Source organism: Neoarius graeffei, chromosome 21, assembly GCF_027579695.1.
Source record: "Neoarius graeffei isolate fNeoGra1 chromosome 21, fNeoGra1.pri, whole genome shotgun sequence".
Lineage (NCBI taxonomy): Eukaryota > Metazoa > Chordata > Actinopteri > Siluriformes > Ariidae > Neoarius > Neoarius graeffei.
The window spans coordinates 39,941,792-39,954,036 of record NC_083589.1 but is presented as its reverse complement, the minus strand read 5'-3'; the positions used below and the strand labels follow the sequence as shown (position 1 = coordinate 39,954,036).

Genomic DNA, 12,245 nt, shown 5'->3' with positions numbered 1-12,245 from the left:
TAGTAAGCGGACCAAAATCTGTCAACAAAGCCACGCGCCCTGAGGTCGTTCAGCTATTGGTCAGAGACGACACGCGCACAAAGCGTTAAGTTCAAAAGTAGTCATGGAAGCTTTCCGTGCTGTTATTCTTTTTAATGTCATCAAAGCTATGTGTTTTTTCCAGTTTTTACTGTTTTCACAATTGTGCGATTACTATGCTGTTGTACAAGTAATTTATCAATGACGACTTCAAAGGGCAAGACGGCTACGGAGGATAGCGCTGATGAGCGCACATCATGTTGTGACAGTTCTGGCTCTTCACGCAATAGATGAATTTCTTTTTTGCGTCGCTAGTACCGCCACTTTTTGAAAGAACGTCCCTGATTTTAATGTAGGTCTGACGGAGTTTCTTCACTTTTAGCCGACATTGTTCTGGGGAGCGCGTGAACCCCTTCTCCTTCATTTTCTCACTGAATACAGCAAACACGTCGGCATTTTTGTGTGTTCTCTCCAAAAGCTCAGATATGTGGACATCTGCCCATATATCCACAAGGGTACACGTTTCTTCCTCGGCCCACGTTTGCCCCCTACTCATTTTTTGTACTCTGTAGTCTAGCCTACCACTGGCCTGAATGACTGAACGACTGCTGTAAGGTTCCCTTGACAACCGAAACAGTGTTTGCACTTTGCGGTGGAGTGTCAAGACTCTGTTTCCCATAATGCTCGACAAACGACTCAAGCTCCCGAGGTACAAAAAAGCAAAACTGTCGGATTAGGTCCGGTCTGCTTTCACACCTCCAAAAGATCCGCACCAGGGTTCCTTTGGTCCGGACCGAGTCTGACCTTGCAGCTCGGTCTCGGGCCGCTTGTTTGGTCCGGACCAGAGTTCGGTGGTTTGTATTCAGACCAACCCAAAAGGTCCGGACCAAGGGAAATTTGGTTCGTTTGGTCCGGACCAAACAACGTAGGTGTGAATACGCCATTAATTGCATACATTAAAAATCCCTTTGCTGTTCTCCAGCACTTATCAGATGTCCGAGATCAATCACTGAGCAAGTGATGTCATTTCTATGACCAGCCTTAAAGACGGGTCAAGGCTGAGCAACAACCCTGAGTGGACAATTTTTTTATTTCTTTTTTTTTTTCCCCTGCTGCTTCAAGAGCAGACATTAATTCAGTTACCTGAAAGATGACATAGAGGCAAGAGACACTTTCGCTTTGTCCTTCTTTGACCTTTGCTCACGCTGTCTCTGGGCTTTTTTTCCTCCTTCTTTTGTCCTTTGTATCATCAGTGTTCTCTCTCTCTCTCTCTCTCTCTCTCTCTCTCTCTCTCTCTCTCCTTCTGCACCTGAATTTACATTTAAATGAAATGGAGCACACAGGTGCATTAATGAAGTTTTTTCCTTTCTGTCTGTTTTGTCTCTTTAGTGCTGCAATTCAAAGGAGCTCTTTCAGAGCCGTCCATTAATAAATCGAGCTTTTAGTAGAAAAGGCAGCCAGGTGCATTTCCTAATTAAGCACATGCATTCAGTCTTGGTCTGTTTTGGTGCTGCAGAGAACATGTCCCTGTAAGATCAGCCTCATCACGCTGGGGAGAGGATATACAAGCTGTTCATACAGAAGTGTTAGCGCTCACAATGGCTTCATGAACAGAAGAACAACCTCGAACGACATAGATGACAGAAATCAGTTCTATTCAGTTGTATTTGTGTAGCACATTTACACTACGTTCAGACTGCAACCTGAAACGACCCATATCCGATTTGTTGTGAAATCCGATTTTTTTGTTAGGCCGTTCACATTACCAATTATATGAGACTTGTATGCGATCTCCAATATGAACGGAAAACGACCCAAAAGTGTCCCGCATGCGCAAATTGACACGTAATAAGCACATCTACGTAATACATAAACAAAAAAAAAGCGCACTCTTCAAATTTAATGATTTTTTTTGTTTGTTTGTTTGTTTAATTATCTGGTTAGTGTTAAAGTGTGAGGTCTCGTGTGTGTTTTTGTTTCTGAACTGAAATGAAAACGTGTAGCCTGGTAACGAGGGTTGACTCCTAAATGTCTCTCTAATTTCTATATAAGTGCACTACATGTTACTAGGAAGTAATGGATTTTTAAACTCTATATAGTGCACTCGAGCTTCAGTAGGCAGTCATTTGGGATACGGCCGCTGTATTACCAAACTCTTAATTCAGGCTTAATAATTTGCACATATTTATTTCGTCATATTAATAAACTTTTTCTACATTTTTATAAATATTTATTTAGATTGTTTATAGCCAGCTGAATTCTGCAACTTCTCTCAGCGCTGTCTCAAGGTGCAGAAACACCAGTGCAGTTTGCTATGGAGATGAGGCGAGACCTGGCGATGTGGTTTTTGTGGCGGCGGCGGAACTCACACAATAATCTGATTAATGTGGGCAGCAGACTAATGAGACCGAAGGTGTCAAATTACTGGAAATTTCCAGAACAATCTTATAATCTTGTAATACAGGATGGTTTAAGTTATAAATCAGTTATAGAAACTGTTTTATTTAATCAGGCTAACAGATAAACATCCAGGTCCCTACCAAATCCACCATTAGCTTGATCAATTCTATAAAAGTCTATCTAAATTCTGAAAACTGTACAAATGTTGTTGTTTTCCACCAAAGAGGCGGGATTAGCCAACGCAGAATAGTGACGTTTGTCTCTTGTTGATGACGTGTAGGTTGCATGAATGTGACCTGTCCGGTCAGACTGCAGTCGCATGTGAAAATAACGGATATGCATCGGATTTAGGACCACATATCCAAGCGGCCTGGGTCGCATGTGAAAAAATCGGATCTGTGTCGTTCAGATTGTCAATAACAAATCGGATACAGGTCGCATATGGGCAAAAAAATCGGATATGGGTCGTTTCAGGGTGCAGTCTGAACGTAATCGTACAGTAATCCTGATGTAATTCAGGTGATGTACACTACCGTTCAAAAGTTTGGGGTCACTTTGAAATGTCCTTATTTTTGAAAGAAAAGCACTGTTCTTTTCAATGAAGATCACTTTAAACTAATCAGAAATCCACTCTATACATTGCTAATGCGGTAAATGACTATTCTAGCTGCAAATGTCTGGTTTTTGGTGCAATATCTCCATAGGTGTATAGAGGCCCATTTCCAGCAACTCTCACTCCAGTGTTCTAATGGTACAATGTGTTTGCTCATTGCCTCAGAAGGCTAATGGATGATTAGAAAACCCTTGTACAATCATGTTAGCACAGCTGAAAACAGTTGAGCTCTTTAGAGAAGCTATAAAACTGACCTTCCTTTGAGCAGATTGAGTTTCTGGAGCATCACATTTGTGGGGTCGATTAAATGCTCAAAATGGCCAGAAAAATGTCTTGACTATATTTTCTATTCATTTTACAACTTATGGTGGGAAATAAAAGTGTGACTTTTCATGGAAAACACAAAATTGTCTGGGTGACCCCAAACTTTTGAACGGTAGTGTAGATTTGCAAGCCAGAGGCGAGACTGGCAAAGAAAACTCCTTGACATGAAGAAGAAACGTTGAGAGGAACCAGACTCAAAACTCCTTCACTACTGGGGGACACCAGATTCATGGGATTATGAATCATTTATATACTATACAGGATTGTGGAGGTGTAAAGACAAAGAATACTGAAAGGATGTTCAGTATGAGCATATTTTGTATAAATTCTGGAATAAGTAAAGTTTTATGATTACAGCAGCAGTTCATAGGTACCAGGCTTGTAGTACTCGAGTCCGACTCGTGCCCTAATTTTAAAGACTTGCGACTCGACTTGGACTTGAGCACTGATGACTCAGACTCATGCATTAACTGCATTCGGACTCGTAAATTGGAGACGAGGACTCGGATTTTTTTCTTTATTTTTTGTAACATGCCATAATAATTTGGCATAAGATGTTTATATCTACATTAATTTTGTACTAATTTCATGCAGGAGTGTCACACCTGCGTGCCTTGGCATGTACATCAGATAAACTCTCAGGTGCACGCTGGACAGCGCGCGTGCCAAGTGGACTCTCGTGTGCGCCGGAAACGACTCACACCTGCACAAGATTAAGGCGCAATCAATGCCAATATAAAAACTGTGAAAACACACTTACTTTGCGAAGTATTGAGTTGCGTTGCTGACACATTACCGAGCCTTATTTCCTTGTTTGGTTTCCTGATCCCTGATTTCCTGTTTCTCGTCTTTGATTCTGCCGAGTCTACGATAGCCTGTTTGTGCGTCGCTCGACCTATTGCCTGTTTCACTGTTTTACGATTTTGCCTGCCGTTCTGGATTGTTTACCCTCTTCACTTGTCTTAATAAACACACCTTCTGCACTTACATCCATCTCCCAACCATCTCTGACAGAATACTTCACACTCCCTGACAAAGTGAAGCACATTCACCTGTTCATACGTCACGTTCAGGAACAAACTAATGTTAATGGCGCTAAAACAGCCGCTGTCAAATGGTGCGGTTGGAGTCTTGTTCTCGGACTCGACTCGGATCAATATTGGACTCGACTTGAAATTTTTTTTTAATGACTGGGACTCGGACTTGAACACTGGGGACTTGAGACTGGACTCAGACTTGAGGTTTAGTGACTCGACTACAACACTGATAGGTATAAAGGTACAGAATCCAGGTGAGATTATCCCAGGGAGGAAACAATAAGAGTTGGGCATGAACTTTTTTTTTTTTTTTTGGACAGCGAAAATGGTTCAGAAGTTAAACGTGTTTCATAAAAGGTGCCTTCAAAAAATTATATGTATACACTGGACAGACTATATCACCATTAAAGTAGTTCTTGGGCATGCAAACACAAGGGACTTATGACCTTGTTACAGAATGAAGACTACACTTTGCTGGCCATATTTTAAGACTTCCAGACAGCAGACCATCAAAAACTGCACTTGTCTGGACTCAGAGAGGTGGAAAATGCCCGAGAGGATGTCCAAAAAAGACATGGAGAGCCACATTTAAATAAGATCTCAACAGACGTAACATTCAGTGCAGTTCAGTAGAGTCTCTTGTAGCCGACAGAGAAAGATGGAGAGAACTTGTGGCCCTTTGCCTATCCCAGGGCTTGATGAGCTAACTATGAACTGTGTTTGGGAAGTGCAACCATGTACATGAACATCCATGAGTGGATGTTCAAATGATACCACTGACAGTTGAATATGGTAAGTCATTTCAGTGTGATGAGATGTGTTTTAGTCGTGTCTATATTTTAAGAATAGCACCGTGAGCTGGCCTATTGGTTAGCGTGTCCACCTCTCGACCAGGAGATTGCGAGTTCTACTCACAGTCGGATTGTTCCAAAGACCATCATGGTAAAAATGGTACCTACTGCCATCTGGTGAGTAGGGAGTCAAATTCTTACGGTTACCAGAGGACCAGCCCCCACTGTAACCCTAGCTGTATAATAGGCGAACAGCCCAAGGGCAATAGCAACAGAGATTGGCGCCTCAAGAGCTGGTTAGTACTGAGACAGGAGACTGCCTGGGAAGACCAGATACTGGCGCGGGAGGGACTTTGACTTGACTTTTTGGGAACTGGGAGGCCACACCTACTTTACTGGAAAGAAGGGGCACAGATAACAAGGCCCTAGTCCTAGGAATGACAAGTTCAGAGACCACGCCTCCTTTACTGCGGCTGATAAGCACTGACGGTTTGAAGAGTGAAAGGGAGATAACACGTGGCAAAAAAAGACATTTGGTAATGAAGCGACCGATACTTTGTTCATACTTATTTTTACCAAGTAAGTTCATTTATTGTAGACTGTCAGGTTTTTTAATTTGCGCTAGCAGCGCTGGCACAAACTGTTACTCTCACTCAGGATTTCCTACTTTTATTATTATTCTCCTAATGTTTTGTTGTTGTTGTTGTTGTTGTTGTTGTTTTTCTAATGCTATTTATCCCTCAGTTTTCAACCAATCACCAATTTTCACATGAAGAATACCTCTGGGCTGAATTACATTGCTATGACTTTTGGTGCTGATCTGGATCGCTGAACTGAATGATCCATGAAAATGAGATTTTTTTTCAATCACTCATAACTGTAAATTTTCATGATTTTTTTTCAATCATCCATCCATCGTCTACCGCTTATCCGGATCCGGGTCGTGGGGGTAGCAGCCTAAGCAGAGCAGCCCAGACTTCCCTCTCCCCGGCCACCTCCACCAGCTCTTCCGGGGGAATACCGAGGCATTCCCAGGCCAGCTGAGAGATGTAATTTCAATCAGGTTTTTTTTTTTTTTAATTTTGTTCAGGGCGGCAGGGCACAACTTTTCCTCACTAAGCATCATTCTCTATCTTTTACCGTTCCGGATCTATAGGGTACAGTGACCAGATGTCCCAGTTTGTAACAGCTAGTGCAAATTACTGTGACTTTAGTCACAGTCTCTATCTAGTTTGTTGTTGTTGTTGGCAATATTAATATTAGTCTGCAAACATTGAAAAGCTAACTAAAGGAAGCCGGAGTTATTCAGAAGAAAGAATTACTCCTTGCTATAATAATATACAGTAAGTAACTTCACATTCTTTCCCTACACTTTGTCCAATCAGCAAAAAGCATGGGCTATCAATAACCTACAGTTTCTGTTTTGTCAATCACGGCTCACTATAGTGCAGACATACTTCTGTATTTTTTAGCTTCTTTTTTTTTTTTTGGAAGTTTGCTGTCTGATCTAAAGATTTGCAGACTCTTCAAAATTCTGACTGGCCAACTCCGATGAACAAGTGGAACTGAATGGAAAAATACAGTGGTTTGAGTGTTCCTGACATTGACATCAGATAAGAGGCACCCAGCCATTACAGCATTTCCTATTTTCTTTTTGCGACAGTGACGCCAGCTGTAGATAGGGAGAGGCTTTGAGCCTGGGCTCCTCTGAAATGCCAGCCTCTCAGCATGGCCCACTACTTGATTGCTCTTTATTAAGGGCATGGCGATCATCACAGTGTGGGATTGGTACTCAGAGCCTTTGGTCCAGTTTTCTCAAACAGAGCCTGGGTCTTTCAGACTGAGAAACTCTGAAACATACCATTTTTGGAATGTGAGATTTGTACTCCGTTCTCATCAGTAATATTTATAGGCTAGTGTATGGCCTTATTGCTTTATTTATTTGTCTATCCATTTGTTTCCATCTATCTGAGTTGGGTCTTTGTGCAGTACGCCTTGAAGAGAAGCTATGAAGGTCAGCAATAGTGTTCGCGGTATGCATTAGGAATTACTTTATACACTTATTTTTTTATTTTTGGTACCACTGTGGCTTTCCATTTTCTCCGAGGAAAAGGGGATCAATGCGCAAATACAGAATGTGGCATTTGGTGAGAGGTTTGTCTGGGTTGGGCTTAATATCATGATAAGACTGGTAGATGGATAACCTTGCAGAGTAAAGCAACACATTTGGTGATCATAGCATTCTTCCAGTAATTAAATACAATCTATTATTTCAATAGGCACCCGTATGGCCATTAGGACTGCAATCTATGGATCAAATTTCCTAGGACATGAATCAAAGTCAAAGTCCCTTCCATGCCAGAATCTGGTCTTCCCAGGCAGTCTCCTGTCCCAGTACTAACCAACTCTTTGAGGTGCATGGGAGGCCTATACAGCTAGGGTTACAGTGGGGGGCTAGTCCTCTGGTAACCACGAGAGTTTGACTTCCCTCCTCGCATCCATATTGCAGCGTGCCTTGCCAAATGGCAGTAGGTACCATTTTTATGATTTTCTTTGGTATGACCCAACCGTGAGTAGAACTCGCGAGCTCCCAGTCGAGACGCAGACATGGTAACCACTAAGCCAACTTATGGTTAGGACACGAATAATTGACAAAAAATATATGAATAAAGCCTCAGTCACAACCGGCCGTACGTGCTCCTACGGCCTGTCTACGTGCAAAAAACGCAAGAAACGCACGGAGGGCACGCGTGTGACGTGCTGATTTTCGAGCCGTAGACTGGCCGCAGACCGGCTGCAGAGGTTCTTTGTCATGTCAAACAAACTCTATGGGCGCTTACGGTTTTTTCAGGTTGCAAGACAAACTTACGGCCAACATGCGTCTTTCTCCACGAACAAAAAAAACGCAGTGATTTGGGAAACGCCAAAAATCGCACAGCCAAAAAATCGTACGTCCGGTTGTGACCTAGGCTTAAATAAGATGGTGAGAATTTCTGGGACTGAGAGACTGATGTTCTGGTCAGGGTGTATTTCTACTTCACACCCAGTGTTTGCTGGATAAACTCCAGATCCATCGTGATCCTGACCAGGGTAAAGTGCTTAATGTAGTATTTTTTGTTTGTTTGTTTTTTAATTTTAAACTTGCTGTTTACTTTTATGTGACGCAGACAGCAGGATCACTACCATAACTTCAACCAGGAGATGCTATTTTTTTTCTGTATTGGCCCCTCAGATAGTTGCAGTTATTTTTAACTACAGTGATGTGCATCCTTAACCTAAATCATCAACTGTATATTTAAAAAAAAAAGGACCACGTATCATTTATCTAAAAAATGAAACCACCACATGTCTAGCGCCCCTACTGGCTGGTTGCAGTATAAATTTTTGCCTCGCCCATTCCTGTGAGTTTCAATGACAAAACAGCTTTTGCTTCATGTCACTTTTTTTTTTCATCTAAACTGTCTTTCCATCTCCAGGGTCGAATTTGAATGGTTAGTTTTCCCTGAAAACTTGGTTTTTAAAACCATAATTTTACTGTAAACTAAGAAGGCATGGATATGTTTGGAAATGAAGTGATTGATGGATTTCCTGGAAGAGACCGGCACCAGCCAGCCCAGCTACCTTCACCACATAGCTTACCTTCATATACTTACTTATTTGATCTTTCCTGGACACATGCACCGAGCTTAGCCATTTCAAATAAAAACACTGGAAGCATTGAGAGGTTTAATAGGAAATAGACTAGATTAATTGCACTAGCGCATGTAGCCACCATGATAGAAATATTATTTCAGTATTAACATCCTGCCAGCTAGGATGTCCCCAGGCTAATCCACATGGCTTTGGATTGTGGGAGGAAACTGAGGCACCCAAAGGAAACCCATAGAGGCAGGAGGAGAACATGAGAACTTCACACAGAAAGGCCCCAGTTGGCCACGGGGTTCAAACCTAGAACCTTCTTGCTGTGAGGCAACAGAAGTAACCACTGCACTACTGTGCCACCTGTGTATGTGTGTTTAATAGAGACAGTATATAAAGCAAACTATATGTGAATATGTATTTTATGATCTCAGAGATCTCCACAAGCGCCGGTGACTGGCAGTTTTCTCCGCCTGCACAGACGGTCTGCACTGGCTACTCGATCCCAGGAAAAAAAAAAATCAAAACTTGCCTTTCAGTGTTTAAGCAATATTATATCATCTTCACTGCCCATAATTTGCTGCAAATCCAATTATTCCACCACAAATTTGTCTTCGATTCGGGTCCAACACGACCGGAAACGATGCTGTATTTGTTGATCGATTCTCGCACTCTGATATACGAATATCATTCAATATAATATTGAAATTTCGTTTAATTTGGGCAAATTTTACCAGAGTTATGCCCTTGATTATTAACAAGCTTGTACTTTGGCAATTTCATCAAGGTGTGTTTGCTTTCTGAAATCAACTTCCCTCACGATTTTTATCCCCCGCTGGCTGAAAGGCCCGAAGGGGGATTATGTCATGGCGATGTCCATCCCAGGAAGGGTATTCACCTTCTGAAATAAACCCCTCTTACAATTTTTGGAGGAATTTCACGAAACTTGACAGGATTATTTGTTATATGTTGGCAATACGCATATTGCAATTTCGTTCGATTCAGTCGCATTTTACCAGAGTTATGGCATAGCTGCCAGCAGGGGATATTGTGCTCTCAGAGCACTCTTGTTAAAATGTATTTTTATTCTGTAGTGATTTTAGACTTGAAGTGTATTTATTGTTTGCATTTTTTGAATTGTAAAGCGCTGTAGAGTGTACATATATACTGCTGTATAAAACGTATGTTATTTATTATAAGATCTATGAATGGTTTTAGTTAAGCCGAACTGGAGAACAGAGCCACTGCCCCCCCCCCCCCCCCCCCCCCCCCCCACACACACACACACTATACACCTGCCCCTCTCTTCATTAACCAGCTATAAAGGTTAAAGTTGCCCCAGGTCGCCCTTCTGCTCCACACCATACACCCCAGTTTCCCTCTCTTTTATCACCATGACAACCGTCCAGAGCCCAGCTTGTGTTATGCCCTTCACTTGCATGGCCTCCTGTGTTTTGTGAAGCAGCACAGCTGAGAGTCCAGAAAAACACAAGACCCGAAATATATCCTCAGGATCAGAGGAAGAACAAACACAGCCTCCGTTCCTGACAGGACGGACTGTATTAAAGCTACAAAAGGACGGTCTGTCCTGTGACTGATGAGACAGATGTCTCTGACCCAGTCAGCAGAGCTGTGTTTGTAGTGCCAGGTAAATTAGATGACGGCATCTGCAGCTCATAAATAACACTTTGTTTTGCTTTCAGCTTGAGCACTTGGCCTATCTGTGTTGCATTAGGGCCCACATGCTCAAATGAATCGACGTCACCCTCGCAGTCAAGGGGAACAAAGCCTGAGCTGAATACAGAGTATCTCAGATATACAGGACATCATTTCTAGCAGGAGTTCTCTGTTTTGGAGAAAAATAGCTTTTTTTTGTTTTGATAGTCATTATCTGCAGCTTCAATGAGCCAAAATGTTTCAGCCAGAATGAGGTGTTAGTCATTAAAGTGGTTTGAATCTTATAACATATTGCACAGACTCTTAATGTGATTGTATCTAGTTGCTACAGTCTATGAATTTGAATCTCACTCTGGTTCTCAGGTGGAGGTCGAGGTGTACAGAAGGGACTCGAAAAAGCTGCCTGGACTGGGGGACCCCGATATAGACTGGGAGGAGAGTGTATACCTGAACCTCATCCTGCAAAAGGTAAGCTGACGGTCAATGTGCAATTACCTGCTCTGTGCAGAAGCAACTATAAACCAGTAACCAGCTGCATGAGTTTAACCAGGGTTTTGCAGTTTAGGGTGGGACTGGGTGACCTGATGATATAATATAATATAATATTAATTGTATAATATAATGTTGATATTATAACTTTCATCACAATATGCTTTTCTGAGATGTTGTGGATATTGTTACATATTTGATTTCTGTAGACATTATATATGGAATTTACAGAAGCGTATTGCTGCCACACCAGGAAAAAAAATCAGTATCACATAATAATGTGAAAAGCTTATTATTATAACAATATATTTTTCTTGTTATAACAATATATTTTTCACATTATAACAATATATTTTCATGTTATTACATGAAATATTTTGCATTATAACATGATCATTTGTTATTATGTTATGACATGAGAAATTTAAACTCATGTTTGAATCTATGGTTTGAATGATGTGTGTAGAGAATAAACTGGGTAACATGGGGAATAAACTAGTAATATGGAGAATAAACTGGGTAGTATAGAGAATAAACTGGTAATATTGAGAATAAACTGGGGCATATGGAGAATAAACTGGGTAATATGGGGAATAAACTGGGTAGTATGGAGAATAAATTGGTAATATGGGGAATAAACTGGGTAGTATGGCGAATATATTGGTAATACATGGAATAAACTGGATAATACGGGGAATAAACTGGGTAATACGGGGAATAAACTGGGTAATACGGGGAATAAACTGGGTAGTATGTGGAATTGTTAAGGGTGGTGAGATGTGGTGAATAGGATCCAAGAGCAGAACACAGACCAGTAAATCTAATAATAAAAAAGATTTAAAAGGAGTAAAAAATAAACCAAAAATAATCCAGAAAAAACTAGGGATAAAAAAAACGAGGCAGGCAAGGACAAAAAACGCTAGCATAAAAAAATAGTCCAAAAAAACTTGAGACAAAAATGTAACACAACAAACATAGTGCAAAAAACTGTGACAAGAAACAGGCAAAACAGAGAGCAAAAATCCAAGAAGCAATAATGGCGCAGAGACAACGTGAAAAACCAACGAGACGTTCTGGCAAGGTCCCCTTCTGAGAACGGCCTTTTTATACACAGCAGAGCAAACCAGAAATGGATGCCAGCAAGATGAAAGTCCCGTCCCAGATCCGGATTAGCGCTGAACTGGGAGATAATAAATCTCCGGAGTGGAAGTCCAGGGCGGAGCATGACAGTACCCCCCCCCGAGCGCCTCCAGGCAC

The 12,245-nt window shown here is 41.5% G+C and overlaps 1 protein-coding gene across 1 annotated transcript in view; it reads left to right on the top strand.

Moving 5' to 3' along the window:
• kiaa0930 overlaps positions 1 to 12,245 on the top strand; it is a 103,428-nt gene that overhangs the window by 59,206 nt on the left and 31,977 nt on the right. Inside the window, exon 3 of the mRNA XM_060903106.1 lies at positions 10,863 to 10,967. Coding sequence (XP_060759089.1) covers positions 10,863 to 10,967 — 105 coding nt within the window. The remainder of the gene's footprint in view (positions 1 to 10,862; positions 10,968 to 12,245) is intronic.